This window comes from Crocodylus siamensis, chromosome 2, assembly GCF_052110815.1.
Source record: "Crocodylus siamensis isolate JL-2025a chromosome 2, ASM5211081v1, whole genome shotgun sequence".
NCBI lineage: Eukaryota > Metazoa > Chordata > Crocodylia > Crocodylidae > Crocodylus > Crocodylus siamensis.
In genome coordinates this window covers 123,944,489-123,967,500 of record NC_143396.1, presented here as the reverse complement: position 1 = coordinate 123,967,500, position 23,012 = coordinate 123,944,489, and the positions used below count along the sequence as shown (strand labels likewise).

Here is a 23,012-nt window from a genome sequence, read left to right as displayed (position 1 = left end):
GGTGAGGACTGGATCAAAATTTTTCCATCAAAGCAATTTTTCAACCAAAAAAGAAAGTTGGGGTTTGGATTAAACAACATTTCTATGGGAAAAATGTTTTGATTCCTTGAAAAACTGAGCGCACAAAAACTGAAAAGTTTCCCCCTGAAAACAGAAGGGTTTGGGTTTTTTTCTGAAATGCTGCAGCATCTTCTAGCATTTATAGTTCAGGTGCCTCATGCTCCCATTTTTAAATTACAGTTCATATGACATTGGGTTGTGGTATACTTAACCAAAGCAGAATTAATTCATGTATAACTAATCAAAGTAGCCAGCAGAGAAATAACTGAAAGATTCCTGGACTGTAACACTATTAGTATGCAATTTATAAGCAGTTAAGGCATGCCAGATTCTGCTCCAGGTTTAAGTTATTTTACCTTCCTTTAAAGTTATCAGCCCACAGTTAAGAGGCTTGCTTTGCTATGTAGTCCACTGTTAAGCCCATCATTTGGTTAAACAGCTGATGGGGCTCAAGCAAGCAAATGGAGACCCTAGGTTTCTCTATCAAGAAAGATTTGTTTACTGTGTTGTTTAACAGTTACCAGTTTTGTGAGTTTTCATGCCAAGTTGAAAAGGAATTTCTGATAACCTTAGTTCTATGGCCTTCAGTTAGGCATAATCTATTGTAAAAGGATGAGATAACACTTACTTGAGGACCAGGTTGACCCTGCAAAATAAGGGAAAAAAAGGAACTGTTACAAAAAGCTATTAGCCTAAATACACACGGTCAATCACAGCTTTCTGATAAAGGGACAGTAGCAACCTTCATAAATCTAGATTTTGAAATCTGAATGATATATTCAAATAGATTTAAATTAGTGGATGTTTGTTATAAAGAAGTGATCCATGAAAACCAAGACTATAATAGTCTGAGTCTTCATTTAAGATACCTCGTAGGCGACCTACGAGCATATCTCAGAAATAATAGAAATATTAAAGTTAAGCACAGGAGCAAGCAAGAAGTCACAAATATTTGGCTTATATAGATACAGACATGGAATGATTTTCCTTTATTTCATTGAAATAACTTAAACAGGCTTGATTCCCCGGAGTTGTGAAATACTCTCCACTGGGCTAGAGGCTCACATGTTGGGAAGATAAACCTACCAGGAAGGTCTTTCTATCTCTCACATAATAATTGCTTTAAATCAAGGTTGCAGCCTCAGAAGGCTAATAGAGGCCAAATGTGGCTACACCAATTCAGTACATCTCTCATCTATTCCCCTTCCTGGATAACAATTCTCATTTCTGGGCCAGCCCTAGTCCAGGCTGAGGGACCCATAATAGACTGAGAAGCTGCAGGAATCTCATGCTGTTGCGACCCCTTTCTGGAGAGACTTTCCACAACAGGTGTCCACAACCTGAACTGTATGCAAGACAATAAAAATGGGCGAGTATATCCCATTCTCTTCCTATCATTCATGAGATAAAGAAGTGCACTCTGGTATAACAGAGTAAGCATGACTGTGAACTACAACCTTACAGATGATCAGATGACACTGGAAGACAGTGAGGAACTTTTACAAAGAGGCAAGTATCTGAGCTTTTAAAACTAACTTAGCTTTTGTCTTTCTTAGTAATTCAGTAAAATTTTAGTTTAATAAAATAACCATTTCTTTTGTTGCAAATAACTGCAGAAATATATTTTTAAAGATGTATCAAGTTTCTTCACTTTAGCTGCAATATATCATAACTGCTAAAATGGATCAAGTGGTTTGTATTACTACAACAGACTTGATCTATTTTAAATTTTAAAGAGAATAATTCAGATGCATTTCAACTAATTACTTGCAGCAAAGTTATCTGAAAAATATAACTTTTTGCTTATAGTTAACCAAATTTGATTACATGCAAAATGCATCTCAGAGTTACAAAGCAGCATTTTACAATAGTAATCCTATGACTATCACAAAAATTGTGGAGTGTTATGGGTTTATCGCAGTGAAACTGAAGCAGAGTAGTGGTTGTCACATTCTGCCCTGAGAGCAAATTACAAATTTCCTCAAGTGTATTTGTTATGTTATGTTCATCCTTTCTGAGGGGTGAGTTTCAGCATCAGCCGCATTTAAAGTTTGTTTTTCAGGCCAAAGCAATATATATGAAGTCCAATGGATCTACTAAAAATGGAACTTCTAAATGTGTCAACTCTGGGGATTTACATTTCAGATTGAATTAATCTAAGACAATGATCAGAACTACACAGGTTCTACAGAATCTCCCAAAAACCCATACTTCATCCTACCAACTGCAACAATTTAAAGGCAATGGCACAATAAATATACATTTTGGGGCCAGTACAAAAGTCAATGGGAATTTTGTCTACCAGTGACTGGTACACTGCAGGACTGTGTATGCTAACCACTCAACCTTACAATGAGTTTACTATACATGAACCAAATTTAGAAGAATGCATGAAAATACATATAAACAAACAGAGGCGTACAAAGTTATGTAAATAAATAATTTCAGAAATATCTCTGCATCCAGAAATACCAAAAAACATTCAAGGAATGTTAAGATTTGTAGTTAAAACAATAAAAGCAAAAAATAGTTTAAAAAAAGCCAGTTTTCTTAATTCCCCACTTTGTGCCAACATACTAGCATGTCTCAGAGTGACTGATATGAGCTGCATAGCAGCTTGCTGTATATACGAACATATGGGTAAATAAAACAAAAAGATGACATTTTGGTTCCTCTAAAGCCCATGGGAGTCTTACCACTGACTTCAATAAGGCTGGGATTTCACCTTTTAACTCAGCATTTCTTTTACTATATATGCAATACAGGGTTGTATGACATGGGTTACACTGGAACAAAAACCCTCTTTTGTGCACTGGGAAAGGGTGGAGCAGTATCATCCCAAGAGGAGATCTACTGCAACTCCACTTCATGAAAACATAAAGCTTTGTGGAGACAATGGGATTATTAGAGCTGCATCACTCTTAAAAAGATTCATATATACAAGCTGTCTCAATCACAGGAGCTAGGATTATCCAACTTGCAACTGCATACTAAACTCCCTAAAACACACAAAAAAAATCCATGTCTGCTGTGATCTAAATGTATTATCTCCCTGCATATGTGAATATATAATACAAAACCATGTATAGATCCAATTCCCTATTTCATGGCTATTAATCCTTCTTGATTCTTATGTATTTCTGTATATCCTTTATAATTTGGATATTCTGCCTTTTCCTAACCAGGTACTGCAGATAGAGTAAAATGTTCTCTTTGTTCTTCCTCTAAGTATTTCAATTAAATCGCATTTAAAAAAAAATGTCACTGGGCTATGCAAGCAAAACAGGGTACAACATATCCTGGGGCTGGTCAGCTATGCTGACAGGTGCAGACACAAGGACAGCTCTACAGTACAGGTGTGCAAAATGACCTATACTCGATTCAGATTCAGTCTGAATCGGGGACAGTGATTAGATTCATTGACTCAGATCCCTGTCCCCGATTTGATTTGGCCGAATCCAAATCTAAAAATTCAATGCTGATTTGGAGAATCAGTTATTCGGCCATAGACACATCTTTAAATGTTTTTTCTACATACCTCGAGGTACCGAGTGTGGCTCGTAAATGCTGCAATGCTGGGGCAGATGGAGTGTCCCACAGCAGTGTAGTGGAAGGTTCCCCGCATGCTTGGCAGCAAACCTGGAAGTGGACTGGAAGTACTTCCATTCCACTTCTGGGTCCATCACTGAGCATGCAGGGCCCTCCCCCGAGTCCCTCTGGCTTGGCAATCAGCCATGGAGAGTCCCCGGGTGCCCCCCCAGCACCAGTTGCCATGCTGGGGGGCGGTGCAGGAGGGCCCCCACGTGTGCTCCTGGTGACCCCAGACGTGGACCAGAAATGCTTCTGGTCCACTTCTGGATCTGCTGCCGTGCACACTCCATACTCCTGTTGGATGCTCCATCCACCCCACTATCTCAGCATTCGTGAGCCGCCTGGTACCTTGAGGTATGTAGAAAAAACATTTAAAGCTGTGTCTATGTCCAAATCATTGAATCTTTCTGAATCTCTCTGAATCAATTTGGAGGGTTCCAATTTGATTCGGAGAGATTAAAGGGTCTACTGATTTGATTCATATTCAGAGATTTGGCCACTGAATCGGGCTGAATCTCCGCTGAATCAAATCAGGGACTGAAACTTCGCACAGCCCTACTCTACAGCTCTGATGGTTGCCATCAAGCCTTGAGCAAGGGGATGAACTAGATGACTTCCTGAGGTCCCCTCTAGCCCTACTTTTCTATGAGTCTGTGATTGCCCTTCCAGAGGCTAGGTGCCTTTTGTGATACACTGCAGCATAAGAGCTCCAAATGTAAGGGACATAATGGAAAAGCACTTTGCTTCATTCTCTCCCTCCTTTGTGTATCTGCACATGACAGGGCATACACTGGCCCTAGATGAGTGACTTCTGTGTTTCTTTTTTTAAATGGTTTTATGAATATTATTTATTTTTTAAATTCTCTCAATTAGCTCCATAATAATCACATGGTGATGATTTTACAAGGTAATACTAAGAACACTAAAGTGCAATGTAGCTTACTCCTACTTAAATCCTTTCCAAAGAATGACAGTATGGATTTTTAACACAATGCATTGGATGGCACAATATATGCAGGTTTTAGCTGGGAATGAATTTTTAAGTTCTAGGTAAGAAACACTGTGAAAAAACTGACTTAAGCACAGAAAGGCTAGCAGAGCCTTTTTTCCTGAAATGACAGCATGTGACTATTAAAAATGGTACATATTACACAATGTTTACATTGCACATGCAAAAAAGGATAACATCAACTTCACTGCAGTAGTCTACATGTATATGGGATTTGATCCTATATATTTTGGAAAATACTATCTGCTTTCATTTGTATAACTTATAATATTGTAGATGATTGCAGTATAATTCCCCTCAGAAAAGTGATTCTAAAAATGATTTTGCAGGGCTGCACATTAATTGGTTCTGCCATATCAAATTTTGCTGACATTAAAAATATTAAGCATTATTTTTTTCTGTCAAATCTGTGAAGTCACTCCAGGCTCTGAAAATCCAGCTGGATTCTAACTGCCTTTTATAGTATCACTACTAATAAGATGATGGTTTTGACTACAGTATATGAGGAAGAATAAAATCCCTCTTGTTCTCCTGTACGTGCAATACCTCTGTAATACTAACAGGAACAAAGACTTGTTTTGCCAATAAAGTAAGCCAATATGACTCAAAGACCCATATAAAAGTGGACAGGTTGATCATAAAAGAGCAGAGATACAATTAAGTAGAAAAAAATGTAGTGGTCTGTTCCTTTTCATTAAGGGTATGCTCTATTTTTTTTTATTTGACCAGGAATAGGGAGTCTGACAGTCACCAAGAGCCCCCAGTTCAAACCCAGCCACTTCTGTATAACTTTCTGAAGCTGCCAGAATTTTAAAAATATAATGTCACTATTGAGGTATACATTTTATTTCCTTTTTGGCACTATCCTCAGTTTGGCTAATGATGCTACAATACATCATTTTATTTCATGTTTATAGTCCATTACTGGCTTTCATGTACAGCAGAACACTGCTGTGTGTGAATGTACAACTTATTCCCTATGCTGATAGGGATATGGAACATAGGCAAACTAGTTGGACTACTTCTTACATTTGCAGCTTTGAACTATGCATGGCATTGCTTTTGTGATTATTATATCAACAACCCTTTTTGATGTGTTTCATTGCATTTCCACTGCTTTTTTTGTGTACACGGAGTTTGATGATATAACTCTTCTTGTTTTCAGCTGAGTCTTGTGAACAGTTTTACTTTCTATATATATATATATTTTTTCAGATTTACACATATAAGGCTGCAGTGTTCAACATTTTGCTGCCAACATTTATAAATTTTCAGTTCAATTTGGCAGCTTATTCAGCTGCCTGGATCAAAGAGGGCTTGAGTGCCCGCTAACTGACCACTTTATCCCAGTTAATCAGGTTTCAACCCTGATAAGGCAAATAACACTGAAAGAAAGGGGCACGGAAGTGACAGGCAAGCTGATGAAGTACTGAAGCCAACAGCAAAGGTCTACCAGTCAAGTAACAGAGGTGGCAAAAGTAAGATGAAGATGCTTAGTGACTGGAGGTAGCACTTATAACAGGAAGCTTAGTTTGCAACAGAAAGATGCTCCTTGAGCATAGAGGAGAAGGTCTCTAAAGATGGGAGAGAAGCTTGGCCCTGAGAGATGATGGGTTTGGCAGGTGAGAGAGACCAAAGCTGGCAGCAAGACAAAGCAGCTGGTGGAGAAAGAAAGACATTCCTGGTATCAAAGTAAAGATGGGTCCTACTGGTGAAAGAGGAGAGGGAGAGAGAAAGAGAAGCAGAAATGGGGCCCAATTATCATGGGGAACCCCAATTAGCAAGGCTGTAGGGGTGTGTGAAACGGGCTGTATTCGATTCAGATTTGGCCCAAATCGGGGACAGTGATTCGATTAGTTGATTTGGATCATTGTCCCCAATTCAATTCTGCTGAATCTGAATATGAAGATTCAATCCTGATTCAGAGAATCAGCAATTCAGCCATAAACACAGCTTTAAATGTTTTTCTATATACCTCGAGGTACCAGGTGAGGCTCATGAATGCTGCAATGGTGGGGTGGATGCAGTGTCCCACGGAGGCCACTTCCAGGTCCACTGCTGAGCACACTGGAGGGCTCCCCTGGCTCGGTGATCAGCCAGAGGGGGACCCCTGGTGCTTCCCCCACCCCCAGACCCAGGAGGCACCAGTTGCTGAGCTGGGGGACGGAGCTGGGGGCTTCCCCATGCACTCCCTGGCAGGCCCAGAAGTGGACCGGAAGTGTTTCTGGTCCACTTCCGGTTCTGCTGCTGAGCACGCTGGGGAGCCCCCCACACTACTGTGGGATGCTCTATCTGCCCCAGCATCTCAGCATTCATGAACCACCTGGTACCTTGAGGTATGTAGAAAAAATATTTAAATCTGTGTCTATGTCCAAATCATCAAATCTTTCTGAAGTTCTCCAAATTGATTTGGAGGATTCTGGTTCAATTCAGAGAGATTAAAGGGTCTCCTAATTCTATTCAGATTCAGAGATTTGGCCGCTGAACTGGGCCGGATCTCCACCAAATCGGATCAGGGACCAAAGCTCTGCGCACTGCTACAAGGCTGCTCCAACGTGCTGTAATTACAGCACGTCAAAGCACACTCCATTAATTGAGTCTGCTGGAGCATGGTAATTACTGTGCTCTAGCAGACTCCAGTATCACACGTATCTGTGTTCCTGCTCTGAAAAATGGAGGTGGGGGTGCTTTAATGTCAAATGAGCTTTAGTTTTGAACTTTAGTTCAAGTGCCCCCGCTACCATTTTTCAGTACAGGGACACTGATACAAATGATGCTTCAGACACTTTAATTATAGCCCCTCTCTCCCCACTCCTGGAGCATGTGTATAAATGCCACAGAATATCCTTTACTGTTTTAAATGCTTAAACTTTAAGAGCCTCAATCCCTGATGCATCTCAATTTTTATTCACAGAAGCTCATATATGCATTTTGTGATTGTAAAACTGTTGTGACAACTAATAAATGACTACATTCAACTATATTAAACTTGACCACTCATTTAATTAATTAATTCAAGAAAATGGATTCCCCCAAAAGGACGTCTGGAATATGATACAAATAAATTCAAAAACAAAGCTGGGGCTTCCCATATGCAATCAGCCAACAAAAGTGGGCAAAGGAATGAAAAATACAAGAAGAGAGAGAAAAAGCAAGCCTGAAAGGATCATAGAGGTGCTGTTAGAAATCAAAAGGCATCTTAGTGAGCTTTGAAGACAGTCACAAAGCCAGTTTGATGGAGCTCCAGGGAGATAATTCCACAGACAAAGACAGCCGTACTTCAGCAAAACAGACAGAATGTGTTCAGGATGCAAGCTTGATCTGGCTGATCTCAGTTTCCTTGGATGGATACAAAAGAGAAAGGTGTTTTCTCACCTATATAAATCAAGCCTAGATTGTTAAGGGCTTCATAGGTTATGCCAAGAGGTACAATTTAGCACAAATGATTCAAACAGGAAAGAAGAGAGAGAAAATGCAGGGAAAGACCTAGGTTATACTTGTTTTGAACAAATCACCTACCAGCTTTCCATCCATACCAATCGGACCCTAGGGTAATCAAAAGCCAAAACAAAATTAAATGGTTAAAGTATGTGAACACTGATGTCAGGGGCAAATATATATGTTAGTAGAACACTGTAGACTTTAGAAGATGATTTACTGTATGTATGCAGTTAAGTGAAATACCTTAAGGACATCACAGGCACCAAAGTTAAGGAAAAAGAGCAGCAAGAGAAGCAGACCTAAGAGTGTAGTAATAAGAACAATATGGTAAGAAGTAATCAGGCAGTAGCTGGTGTTTGACAGGAAAGTGTTCAACTTGAAATTAAAGATTTGTTAGGCTAACAAACCACAATGGTACAACATGACAGAATATATGAAATAATGCATCTGGCTTATGTATTTTGCTTTAAACAATTAGAAAACGGTATTAGGTAAGCCATCTATGGTAAGGCTGTTATCACAATTATGGCTTCCAGAACACATGAAGACTGCTCTCTAAAATCTCAGAAGTAATTTAATCCACAACTGAGGTTATTACAAGGACTGTTAATAAAAAGGCACCATTTGCCAACAATTACTACATTTCAGTAGCTGAAGTACTGACATTTTCCCTATACTTCACATATTTAAAAAAAACCTCCACTAAATATTGGTTTTTGCTTAGTGACAGCTGAATCTACTGGCACACAATAATGCACAGATTATTTTTACTACCCAATAACCACATTCTGATTTCAGTTACATGGACGTAAATTCAGTGAAACTCCATTAACTTCAATAGATTTATTTTGATCCATATTGATATAATTCCGATTCTGTCCCTTTCTGACGTATGTGATGTTAACATTCAGCAAAATATTATTCTTTAAGATTTAGGGCCAGGTTTTCAAAAGCTGTCAACACCCACAAATGGAAGCTGCTTGGTGTCGAGCTGCTTTGCAAATATGAGTCACTTGTGTAGGATACCTAAATGGGAGAGGCTGAGAGCTGAATTCTTGAATTTGGTGTTCAGCCATTATGACAGTCTTCTGAAGTTACAGCCTGTATGTTGGTTTCCCCTTCATTTAGTTAGCAATGTATTTATGCAAAATCCTTAGCTTTGTGCACTGGGACATTGTGATTCACATTATATAGAATTAGGTTTTGATATGATATTTTAATGACAAAATGAGAATTTTGCATCAAGAAGGAACACAGCATCAAATGGCAATATTTTGCAAATCATTATAAGTCCTCGATGTACAGCAAATTAGGTCCACAGTCCAAATGAACTAATCTAATGCTAATTGGAATAATTAAGGCAATTCAACACCCTATGTACATCCTAGATAGCATCTCTACAGAGATACCGGGTTTCAGTTCAAATGAATAAAGAAATTTGTGCAACTTGGAGCCACTGTTTCATGCTGTTGGCAGAATCAGGCAGACATTGGTGCAACAGTTACACATGGGTCACATTTTCTAACTTTTCTTCACATTTTGAAGAGCTATGACCATAATTTTTAAAGCAGAAGCATAATTCTGACATTATCCTGTAATGCCAGATGCTTTGGATCTAATCTCTGGTCTATATCTGGACTAAGCCAAACCAAATGGAATAGAGAACATGAAGAAACTAGAATACTGTCAGTCCAACAAACACAGTTCAAAGAAAGCTAACTCATATCCTGTGCCTAAAACATAAATGGCTTTAAATGTGTAGACACTTTTAAAGTTTAGCAGTAAACAACTGCAGCATCATGAATGGCAGGAAACATGCTGTACAGCAACCAATTTGAAAGTACTGCTTCCAATAATGAGATTTTCTTTTGCTCCTTCATTTATAAAGCTGTACACCATATATACAATGAAAAATATACTTAAAAATGGCTATTGGTGCCTCCCTTTTAGAAGAGTTATTCTAAGACATGGAGGAAAGTTTATACTTGCCTTGAGATACTGCAAAAGTTTTTATTTGGTCTCATGAAAACAAACCTCCTTTCTTCCCCTCTCCCAATAACAATTTGTATTAATGTATAATAACTAAACTACATTATCCAATGTACTGAAAAAGATAAGAGTTCATTATTCTACTTCATTAATATCTCCTAACCTGATATATAATATATACATAGGCCATGAACAGGTGTTGTTCATTTCTACTGATGGAGACTTATAAGAAATGTTCACTAGTAGAACTCTTTCCAGGAGAGAGAGCACTCAGGCGTTCAGACTATAGCCACTCCATCTTCCCTACTCTTTGAACCTTCCTGAGACAGGGGTGATCCCAGTCTGGGAAAATCTGGGATACCAGTGGCTGCTTTGCCCCTCTGGGTCCCTGCACCTACCCCAGGTTGGGAGCAAAGTGGAGGGAAGAGCAGCACAAAGCTCCCAGTCTTTTCTCTAAGCCAGTCTTCTGCATTCAGGACCCTGGTCTGGAGAGTAGGTGGGGAACACCTGGCAGCTGCCCCTCCACTCCTTTCCTGATCTACAGCAGGGATGGGAGCAATGGGACAATGCCCTTATGGCTTCTCCAAACCAAGGTGACCCCAGTCTGGGTAAGGCATGGGAGCCCATCCCCACCATTTGACTTCCCCTGGGACCAGAAGGAGGTGAGTAGCATCTATTTCCTGTTCCTTCCTGAGCTTGGGTTCACCAGTGTGGGGAAAGTCAGTGAACAGGGATAGCAAACAGAGCAGTTTGCAAGCAGTTCACCAGAAGCAAGAGGAGGAAAGGGAAGGGGAAAAGGAGTCAGGCACCAAGCACAAGATTCCACTCCAGGAAGGGCTGCCTGTGTGTTTGGCTTATTAAGCATTTGGTGGCGGTGTGCATTTTGCCCATGTGATTTGAGTAGTGAGGAGTGGCACTGGCTGAGTAATTGCTGCCTGTGTCTGACAAAAGCCCTAACAACAGGGTGGAGCTAGACCCAGCAGAGTACAAAAGGAGACTTCCCTGGTGATTAGGGAGCGAGTGAACAAAGACAGCAAGCAGGACAATTTGCAGTCAGATTGCTGCCCCCCTCTTTGAAGGGGAGCTTTTAAGGTAAGCTCTTTCTTTCATTAAGAGTAGCTAACCTATATGTATTTAGTGTAAGTAGCTAAAACTCAGGAGTTAGACCAATACTTAAACCCATTGCTTAACTAGGGTCCTAAGCAAGGGGGACTTCGCTAGGGAGTTTGCCTGGACACTCACTCTCTCTCTCTGTCTCATTTTTCTTCACTGTAAGCTTGGTGAGAGGAAGCAGGGAAAAGGGAACCTTTTGGGACCAAGGAGCAACAAACAGGCCAGCTTACAGGGGAGTTTGCTAGGGAAGGTGTGCTTAGAAAGAGGGGCAGGAAAAAAGAAGTGGTGGATTAAAAGACCCAGAGAAATGGCTGGAGAACGGTCCAATGCCAGAGCCACTGCCATTGCCCGCTCGCTCTTCCTCTGCTTGCACCTGTGAGGTGTCTGTCTAGGCAGGACTGCTCACTGTTATGGCTTCCACCCAGGTCCTGGTTTGGTGCTGTGGAGACCGCAGCTTACAGGTTCCTTTCAGGTGGGGCAGTGCCTGTGATGTGAGAATGCCTCCCAGGAAGGTGGAAGCTGGAAGCTTGTGACCTCTGGCAACAAGTAGAAGTCATCTCCACCTGCAGTGGTCTACGTGAAGAATAGATATGGAGCCCTAGCTACAGAGGAGGAGAAGCACATTCCATTGGTGGAGGAGGCCAGGACAGGCCTTCTCAAGGTCGGGAAGACTGACCCAAGAAGCAGCAATGGGTGGTTGGAGACACCCTTCTGCAGGGGATGGAGGCATTCATCTTCTAGCCTGACCTCAAGGAAGTCTGCTGCTTGTCCAGAGCCTGGATCCACGATATCACAGAGGGATTACTGAAACTGATCTGACCCTCTGACTACTACCCAATGTTGCTCATCCATGTGGGCACCAATGGTACTGTGAGGGGTGACCCTGAGTGGGTAAAAAGTGACTAAAGGTGCAAAGATGAAGGGGGCAAGGACTCAGACAGTGTTCTTCTCAATCCTTCTGGTCAAGGGGAAAAGCCTGGGCAAGAGCAGAGGCAGATTAATGCATGGCTGCACATATGGTGTCGTCAGCAGGGCTTTGGCTTCTTTCATCATGGCATGTTGTTCCAAGAAGGACTGCTAGGAAGAGATGGGATCTGCCTGACAAAGAAAAGGAAAAGCATCTTCACAGACAGGCTCACTAACCTAGTGAGGAGGGCTTTAAATTAGGTTTACTGGGGATGGAGACCAAAGTCCTGAGGTAAGGGGGTGACCTGAAGGAAGCACAAACAGGAGGGGAGCCTTCTCCTCTGTTGCCCTGCTTTCTATTCTTCCTGAGAAAGTAGGGCAGTTGGCATAGGAGGCATAAGTGGAGGGAGAAAATATAATTTGGGGTGGGGGGAGCTGAGTGTGTGTATGTGCAAGCATCCCCCCCAGCAAGTAAGCCTGTCATGGGAAAGGGGGGGGGGGCAAATTGAGGCTCCCACGGTGAGGGAAAGAGTGGGGCAGGAGCTGGTGTGAGTCACAGGACACTCGAAGGCTAGGCAGCTTGTCCAGAGATGTGGGGGAGCTCCCACCCCATCACTGTGCGCACCCCTGAGGCAGACAAAGGAGGCATGTGCCCTCCCAATCTGTGTGTGGGGTGGAGGTGGGTTGCTGCTGCAGGGCCTGCTGGTGCCCTAGGTGTGATGCCATGTGCCTTCTGCATGCTGGCTGTGCCACCTGCCTGGCGGTGGGAGGCAAATGGCATTGCGCGGCTGCCAGGGCACTGGCAGCAGGGTGCAGAGCACAGCCCACAGTGGCAGCCCAACTTCACACCGCACTCAGCACAGATCAGGGGGCACATACCCCTGTGCCTGCCCCAAGGGGTGTGGGCAGCAGAAGCCCTGCCCTGGGGCCCCATTCACACCCCCCCGTTGGGGGCCTCGACCTGCCCCACTATGCCCTTTCTCTCCCCTGCACCCCTTCCCATTCACACATTTACTTGCAGGGTGCTGCTCCACATATGGCTAGGCTGGGCTGAGTTCCCAGCTGCCTGCACACTCTGACTGCTCTTCTCTGTCTATGCACGCCCCTCTCCTTCCCTCCACCCCACTGCAGCCATCCAAAACCCATGGCTGGGTTGTCTGCATGAAAGACATGTGCCCCTGGAGGCTGGGGGCACACAGTGACTGCCCACAGGTGGTGGGGATGTAGCGGCAGCAAGTGGGGAGCTCCTGCAGGCAGCCACATTGGTGGTGAGGGTGGAGGAGTGGTGAGCACTGACTACCTGCAGATGCCACTGGTGCCCCTGGTTCTCTTGGGGGACTTCAAGCACCCTGATATCTGCTGGGAGGACAATATAGCGGTGCACAGGAAATCCTGAATTTTTTGGAGAATATTGGCAACAACTTTCTGGGGCAAGCACTGGAGCAGCCAACTAGGGACCATGCTTTTCTTGATCTGCTGCACATAGATAGGGTGGAATTGGTGGGGAATGGAGTAATGCAGGGCAACTTGGGCAGCAGTGACCATGAGATGACTTAGTTTAGGATCCTGAGGAGAGGAAGGAAGTAGAGCAACAGAGAAAGGACCCTGGACTTCAGAAAAGAAGACTTTAACTCAGTCAGGGAACTGATGGGTAGGATCACCTGAGAGGCTATTTTGAGTCCAGGAGATCCTGTTCTGAAGAAACTGGGTTGTCCCCTGCAATCGTTGAACATTATTCACTCATTACATCAAGGTATGAAGGCAACTGTAGTGTATGAAAACAAATAATCAGATACCTTTGACATCAACAATGGGGTGAAGGAATGGTTCCTTACTCTCAATGCTTTTTAACATCTACTTTTCATTCCTGCTTCTTCATGCATTCAAGGACAGAAATGATGACATTTATCTTCAAACCAGACTAGAAGGAGGCTTTCAGAAATGTGGACTACATATGCTAAGCATATCAAGAGACTGAACACCTTCCACATGAGATGTCTTCATAAGATCCTGAAAATATAGTGCAAAGATGGAATACCCAACACAGAGGTGCTGGAGTGCACAAGAGTGAGACACTTAGAATCGCTATCAAGAAGAAAAGGTTGCAATGAATCGGCCATGACAGGAGAACGGGAGAAGACAGTATCCCCAAGAATATTTTGTATAGTGAGATTCGAGATGGCTGTAGAAAGTGGGATTGCCCTCTACTACAATGTTTGCAAAAACAATATCACGTTGTTCAGCATCAACACAGAAAACTGGGAGGAGTACACAGATTCCTGTATGATCCAGAGAGAACATCTGGCTCTGGGTGCAGGTCAATATGAAGTGGCTTTGATTCAGAGGATGGAAGCAAAGCAAGAAAGAAGAAAGCAGCATACTATAAACTTGGACTAGAACTTAGACAACATATGGATCTGTGAAACTTGTAATAAGCTGTACCACTCTTGAATCGGATTTGTCAGACATAAATAGATTCATCAGACATCAGACTAGACTTCTTACATATACACAATGATCCAGAGAATCAACGATTGGCTTCTAGATAGGGCAAGGGAACTCCATCCACAGATGGAAGGATTCAGCCCTTTAGCAAAAGGCAACAGCAGGGCAGGGCAGGAAAAAAGAGTGAGGAGTGGTTGTGTGTGCAAGGGGCCCAGTGGTGCCATGGCACAGCACTGTTGCTGCTGCTGGGTCTCTGCAAGGAGCGAGGCTTGGGGGCTGGGGTGTATGTGTGTGTGTGTGTGCGCGCGCGCGCACGCTCACACATGCATGTGTGTCTCCAGCCTGGTCCTGAGCAGGGGCATGGCATATAGAGGGGAGGAGGGGTTTTAGCTGCTGCTGCTGCTGCCACTGCCCCTGGCTCTCTGTAGGGAGCCAGGTTGAAGGTGGGGATGTATATGTGCATAGGCAACGGGGGGGGCACAAGGGGGCATGTGCCCCTCCAGATTTCCACACCAACAGTGAGGGGTAGGGCTGCAACCCAGCCAGAGACAAAGCCCAGCAGCAGAGGGGGTGGTGGTGGCAGTGGCGGAGTGGAGTTGTAATTGCCCAATGTCAGCACTTACTCACTCACTCACCTGCATCCCCCACCATATGCGATGCATAAAGGAGAGAGAGAGATCTGTGTGTCTGCATCCAGCCTGGCCCTAAGTGGGATCACAGTGTGGGAGAAGAGCAGGGTCAGAGCTGATAGCTGGAGGCACTGCCACTGCTGCTGGCTTTTTGCAGGGAGGGGAAGGGAAAGGTGTGGGGAGAGAGAGAGTGTGTATGTGTGCGCACGTGTGACAGATCTTTGTCAGTCTGTGTCCATCCTGGCCCCAAGTAATCCTACCCTGCACCCCTCCCAAGCAACCCTGCCCTGCACCCTTCCCTTCCTCACCCCCAATCCATGGCAGATCCAGGTGGGACAGAAGCCCCCAGCCCCATTGTGGCTCCAGGGAGATGTACATAAATATCTGCTGAAGGGACAGAAGCCCCCAGCCCCATTGTGGCTCCAGGGAGATGTACATAAATATCTGTTGAAGGAAAATTCATTATATGGTCAGACTTCTGGCTCAGAGAGAACTGTCTCAGTGGCCCTCCTGGTAGAGATAGCTGCTAAAATTATAACAATGTTCCTATTTTGTAAATAAAAACTGTTTCAGGGAGTGGTTCTTGCCTGAGAATAAACATGGTACAGAATTTATACTACAAGTTGCCTTACCTTACAAGATTACCTTTAATTATGTTTATAGCTTTTACTTTCTTCATAGCGATGTCATGTAATGCCTGCACTATAATTAAGAGTCTTTTCCATTACTAAGCGATTGATTCTGGTTGTTTTATAACTCTTGGAGAAGCCAAAGTGGAATTTCCTACACAACTTAAAATAAACACATACAGGGCTAGATTCTGCTGTCTCCAGATTCCATTTGGAACAGGACAGTGGTCTCAGTCTGGGTAAGTGTTCTGGAATTTCTTTATAAAATGTAAGGAAAGGAAAAGAAAAATTATTTGGGGAATAGTGAGTTACAGGAGAAAAATATAAATTGATGTCATATTTAAGATGCTTTTTTTCTTTAGAGGTGTGTAGCAGCTGCATGCCTTGGGGGCTGCAGCCCAGGTAGAAGCAGGTAGAAGGTGAATTCAAGGCTGCTTCAATGGACTGAGCCAGCTGATGATGATAACTGGGTGGCCTCATGGGAATAAAAAGCTCCTAGAGAAAGACCAGGAGAAAGACAGGAAGGCTGCAGTGCTGGGGGTAGAAGCCCAAGCCAGAGTACTCTCCTTGGGACAGAGAGCACACGTAGCAAGGAGGAGAGAACAGGGAGGTCGACTTCCAGATAAGCACCACACCATGGCTACCTCTCTCCTGGGTTTTACAGAAAAGGCCGCAAGGGAAGCTGAGAAACCATGAGTTTGTTGAAAGGAGTTTGTTCCTAGAGAGGAAAAGGGAAGAGTATAGACTAGCAGCTGTAACACTGTACCTGGATATTCTCTCTGGGTCTGTTTGTGTGGGGGGATTTTGCTGGTTGTTTGTATTGATTCCTGCAGGAAGGTAGTTTTCCTTGAGAAAATAAAACTATAAACAAGGAACATTGAGCTGAGTTATCCCCAACCCGCTTCACATGGTGGAGAATATGGGCAGTTGAAACTGAACTCTAGCATGGAGACCCTGGAGAGAAAGCAGCATGCTACTGATAAAACACAAAGTACTAAGAGCCTTGTTACTAGAGTGCCTTGACTGCTAGTTGGGCTAGGCACAAGCAAGATTTCGAGGAACTGAGAAAGGTGCTGGCTAGACTCGCTGCCTAGTATGAAGCCTCTCAGGAAGAGAGGCAGGGACTAGCAAAGTAGTCACAAATTGAGCACCACAGATGCACGTAGAGAGAGATGGAGATGGCAACCTTGAAGAGCCAAGTCCTGTGCTTAGAAGCAGAGTTGGAAGGGGCTAAGATGGTATCAGCCATTGTCCCACAACAATGGGCAGAAACACTGAGCCCTCTTAAGAGAGATGGAAGGGTGGCCAAGCCAGGGGAGGACCAAGAGAAGATCCTCAAAAAGACCACAGTCAAGGGGGAGGGTTACAGAAACCTCAAGTGACTGTGAGGATGGCTGCCCACATTGGGGGCCAGCAATATGGGTAGTGCTCCTGGAGGCGACTGAGAAAGGCAGCAGTGGCAGAGGAGTCCTTTCTCAGTAGCAGTCTCAATAGGAGGGACACTCCGGAGAAGAGTGGGCAGTAGCCTAGTCGACCACAACCAAGAGTGGGGAAAATGCCAACACACCCCAAGGAAGAACTGTGGGGTTGAGGGATGGGGAAGAAACCCTAATAGAGGTGTCGGGTCCATCTACCCAAGCACAGAGAGAAAGTCCACACCTGCATGCAACAGCAAGGACTCAGGAGGAGACAAAAGTGGGGCCCACCCAAAAGTAGATAATCCAACTCTAGTGAGACTAGGGGTGGTGAAACTGCAGGGCACTGAAGAAGTCCTATGGGTCACAATGGAGCACAGTAGACCAGAGTGGGAACCACCATCAGAAACTACAGATGGAGCACCTAGCAACAAAGGAAGGCCAGAGGTGAGGGCAAAGAAGCCCTTGAGCATGATCAAGAAGAAGGCAAGGACAGGGAATGGCCCACCTCAGATGTTACCCAGACAGGAGCTGAAGCCAGAGGGAAAGATGGTGACAGCACATGCAGAAGTCAGGAAGAAAGATTTGGATATCCTGCCCCAGGATAAGCCAAACATGAGGGTGAGCAGACTTGGGTCCACCATACTTGTGAACAACCTGTGGGAACTTTCACATGTGCTCCAGGGTGGGGGAGGGGGATATTTATGTACATGCTGTATACACTGCAGCATCTCATGCATCAGAATCCCCACACTTCAAAATGGCAGCAGGAGCACTTGAACTAAAGTTCATTCGAGCTTTCATTTAAGTGCCCCCACCACCATTTTGAACTGTGGGGATGCTGATACTCCGGATGTACAGGCTGGCTGAAGCACAGTAATTACCACTCTCTAGCAGACTCAATTAATTGAATCTGCTCTGACACACTGGAATTACAGCACAGTGGAGCGCCCTCACAGCACATCTACAGGCACCTTCTATTTCAGAATGAAAGGGAAGAGGCTGAAACAAGTGTTCCAAATGGCAGGAACTGTAAGGTATGCTGAGGTTTGAAAGAACAAGAAAGGGAAGAGTTGAGACATGGAGACTGTTAGCTTTGAACACCCCAGCGAAGCCACTCGAGCAGTGGCAATGTTTGCTGGACAGGTTTTATGTTGAAGACCCATGTGGGTAAAAATAGATGGAGATCGCTCCTTACAGAGGCTGCCAAGCAGTGCCACAGCTGCCCTGGGACGTGTGGGATTTGGGGGTAGGATATGGACCCAGGAGGAAACTGCCCCCAATCCCCCATAGAAGGAGGGATTCAAGAACAGAGACTAACCTATGGGGACACTTGAAAGACTGTGGTTGTTATACTGGATACAGGCAGGAGGTTGTCTCGGAAATAAACAGAAGGGAGGAGATCCCCAGGTAGGATGCCCATTTTAGGCTGGCTGCAGGGGACAGGCAGTCAGATATTAATGAAAGCAGAGAGGGCACTGTTAAGGCAGCCAGAGTAGCAGCTGTGATCTGCCCTAGAAGCTAGCCACAGGACCTAATGGAAAACCACTGCAGGTGGCTGGGGGGAGACACCTGACCAGAAGGGGTGGGGCTTAGGAGATAGATAAGCTCAGGGCCTGAGCCACAGCAGACAGTCTGGCCCTGCAGGCAGCAGAAAGAGGAGCTTTTGGGCAGGAAGGCTGCAGGAAAGCAACTGCCTGATACCTGAGCTACCCTGAGAATGGCAAATAAGAGCCCGCTTTAAAGTGTTGTGGACACACGCCCCTGGTTTCATCTACACATGGCCTAAAGGACCAGAAATGACTGGTAGGGGAAGAAAGAGCTCACCTGGGGTGCTGACAGACGTGGAAAAAAAACAAAAAATCCTGTACCAGAAGCAGCAGCGTGTAATGTTAACCTGGCTCTGCAGCATCTGTAAAGATCAGGAGCTTCAGTGGGGCTTTTTTGTGAATTTATCTAGTAGCTGATTCACTCAGCTATTAGATATAAGGCCCAGAAAACCTCACTAAAGCACCTGATTTCTACAGGTGTTGGGAAAGCTGGGTGCCACTAGTGCACTGCCTCTTTTGGGCATGCATTGGACTCAACGCAGGAACACACCAAATTTGAAGTGTCATTTTTTGATGGGGGTGGGGGGAATTTCAGGTCTGCGAGCAAGACCAGGAGGGAAGCTGAGAAACCATGAGTTTGCTGGAGGGAGTTTGCTAGAGAGGGAAAAGGAAGAGTACAGGCTAAGGATTGCAATACTGAGCCCAGGCACTCTCTCTGGGTCTGGGTCTGGGAAAAGACCCTGAGCTATTTCTGTGTTTGTTTTGCTGATTGTTTACATTGATTCCTCTGGTGAAGGAGTTTGCCCCGGGGAAACAAAGACTATGAACAAGGACTGTTTGAGCTGAGCTATGTCCAGCCTGCTATAAGGACATTAATTCACCATAAGAATGAATACTTATTTTATAAAGAACATTGAACCTGAACCAGCAAAACTTTACAGTTAATTTCCTTTTACCTCCATTACCTCCTTGTGTTGTTGACAGCAGACAAATGTATATTATTGAAAAATGGAAACAATCAGTATTTGGCCAAGCAAAATAGGGTGGTTCAAACAGAATAATAAAAGAAAAGCTGAGATTACGCTAAAATGCAGTTGAGAAAATTATGCAGAAAGTAAAGGAGATTATTTAAGTGGACGCCATGATTGGTATGGAAATCTTGTACATACTTGAAGACATTTTATTGTCTCTTACTCTTAAAAAGGAAGACTTCAAAAGATGACCATATGTTAGTCAGTCTTTAGCTCCAGCTAATTTAGTTCCTTCCAGAGCTGTGTAGCTAGAGAGAACAAATCTCTAGTTTTTGTTACTAATTAGCAATTTTTACATGAAGAAATAAAATGTATGACTCTCAATGAGACAATGCTTCCGATAAGATCTAGACACCATGATAGAGAGGGAAACAATAAGACTGTTTTTTTAAAAGGTTAGCATTATTACTGGCATACTTCCTGTGGTCATTTGTGGAATCTATAGAGCATTTTCTTTCTACATAATCTCTAGTACCTTTAAAAGGTAGTTTACTGAATATTTACTGAATGTACAATTTGAACTGCCCTCAAAGGTCTCCCAGAACAGAGAGGTTTTCATCAAAGAATACCTATAGAGATTTAAGTAGACAGTACCCTAGAGTATTGGTCTGGGCTGACTATTCAATAGCAATGAATGAGGTGATGTTTGTATGTAATATGGTGAATGATTACTCCCCACTCATTACCTATAAATTGTTTTGCTCTAATTCACAATGATTTCCCTGCACAATGCCCATTTATTCTAGTTCTCTGCAGAAAGATGAATTTCAATCATCAAGAATATTTACAGATTGAAAAGTGTTGGAAAAGTATATTATTTATATATGTACAAGTGACAAACATTTACTAAATAAATTTATTTCTGTTTACAGTAAATGCTTTTTTTTATATAGGTGTTACTGTACATGCCAGTATTTTGTAAACATTTATATTTAAAACTAATGTAAAATATTGGGGGGAAAATCAGTAGGGAGAGGGAGAGCTTTAGGATATACATAAAACTGGTTTCAAACAAGCTATCAGCTATATTGTTATCATGCTTTCAGTTTGGGCGTATTTAGGAATAATAGGTGACATTAATAAGATATATGCTCAACACAAAAACCTCCTATTAGAAGGTTAAAGAGTCTTCCAGGAAAAGTGAAGAAGAGAGATCAGAGGAAAGACCTAGATGAACTACCACCATCCCCATCTATAACTTAGAATCACAGAAAATTGGACGGGATCTCAGGAGGTCATCTAGTCCAACCCTCTGCTCAGAGCAGGACCATCCCCAGCTAGAACATCCTATTGAAAGCTTTGTCAAGCTGGGTCTTAAAAAACTCCAAGGATGGAGATTCCACCACCTCTCTGGAATTCCACAACCTAGTCCAGTGTTTACTACCCTTCCAGTGAGGAAGTTTCTTCCTAATATCTAACCCTTGCTACAACTTCAGAACATCGCTCCTCATTCTATCATCTGCCACCACTGAGAACAGCTCTATCCTCTTTTGAACCTCCTTTCATGTAGTTGAAGGCTGCTACTAAATCCCCCCTCTGTCTTCTCTTCTCTAGACTAAATAAGACCAGTTCCCTCAGCCTCTCCTCATAAGTCATGTGCCCCAGCCCCCGAACCATTTTTGTTGCCCTCTGCTGGACTGTCCAATTTGTCCACATCCTTTCTGTAGTGGGAGCCCAAAACTGGACACATTACTCCAGATGTGGCCTCACCAGCGCTGAATAGAGGAGAAGAATCACTTCCCTTGACCTGCTGGCAACACACTTACCAATACAGCCCAGTATGCTGTTAGCCTTCGTGGCAACAAGGGTACACTGTTGGCTCCTATTCAGCTTATTACCCACTGTAACTCCCAGGTCCTTTTCTGCAGAGCTGCTGCCCAAGCAGTCAGCCCCCAGCCTGTACTGATGCATGAGATTCTTCTGTTCTAAGTGCAGAACTTTGTACTTGTCCTTATTGAACCTCATGAAATTTCTTTTGGCCCAATCCTCCAATTTGTCTAGGTCAATCTGAATCCTAACCCTACCCTCCAGCTTGGTGTCACCTGCAAGCTGGCGGAGAGTGCACTCTATGCCATCTTCCAGGTCATTGATGAAGACATTGAACAAAACCGGCCCCAGGACCAATCCCTGGGACACTCCACTTGATACCAGCTGCCAACTAGACATTGAGCCATTGATTACTACCCTTTGAGCCCAATGTTCCAGCCAGTTTTATAGCACCTTGCAGTCCATTCATCCAGCCTGTACTTTCTTAGCTTGTCTGTGACAATGTTGTGGGAGACTGTATCAAAAGCCTTGCTAAAATCAAGGTACACCACATCCACTGGTCTCCCCGCATTCACACAGCTAGTCATCTCATCATAGAAGGCAATCAGGTTGCCCAGGCATGACTCGCCCCTGGTGAATCCTGTTCAGGCAGATCCTCTCTTCCCCCCACTGCCCTGCGCTGCATGGGGGGTCTCTGCCACAAGCCCCCAGGGGCCCCAATGGCTGCAGCAGCAGGTGAGGGTGCGGCTTTTTTTTTTTTTTTTTTTTAAGCAACAGGACACTGGAGCCGGATGGTGCAGACATTGATGGGGCTGGGAGAATGGGCAGGGTTCAGGGCCTGGCAGGGATCCCCCACTCCCTTTTTACCCACATGATCCAGCTCCCTGTGGTGGTGAGCAGGGACTGCCTGAAACACCAAATCTCTTCTGAATCTTTTTCCAAATTGATTTGGAAGCTTTGGATTGCTTTGGACCTTTTAACTGGTCTCCTGATTCAATTCGGATTTGGAGATTTGGCCTCCGAATTGAGCCAAATCTCCTCCGAATCGAATGAGCAACTGAAGCTTCGCACAGCCCTACTGTATATATCCATCTTTTCTAAATAGTTCCTAACCTGTTCTTTCACTACTGAGGGCTGCTCACCTCCCCAAACTGTGCTGCATGGTGCAGCAGTCTGGGAGGTGACCTTGGCTGTGAAGGCTGAGGCAAAAAGGCATCAAGCACTTTAAAGTTTTCTGCATCTTCTATCACAATGTTGCCTCCCCCATTCAGTAAAGGACCCACACTTTCCCCGATCTTGCTCTTGTTACCAATATACTTGTAGAAACTCTTCTTGTTACCCTTCACATCCCTTGCTAGCTGCAACTCCAGCTGCACTTTGGCCTTCCTGACTTAATCCCTGCTTGCCCAAGCAATGCATTTATACTCCACCCTAGTT

General features: G+C 43.9%; 1 protein-coding gene across 1 annotated transcript in view; it reads right to left on the bottom strand.

Annotated features, from left to right (window-relative positions):
• LOC149870708 (uncharacterized) overlaps positions 1-23,012 on the bottom strand; it is a 248,949-nt gene that overhangs the window by 191,295 nt on the left and 34,642 nt on the right. Inside the window, exons 2-3 of the mRNA XM_090036721.1 lie at positions 8,180-8,206; positions 689-706 (exon numbers count right to left, since the gene is read on the bottom strand). Coding sequence (XP_089892847.1) covers positions 689-706; positions 8,180-8,194 — 33 coding nt within the window. The 5' untranslated portion in view covers positions 8,195-8,206. The remainder of the gene's footprint in view (positions 1-688; positions 707-8,179; positions 8,207-23,012) is intronic.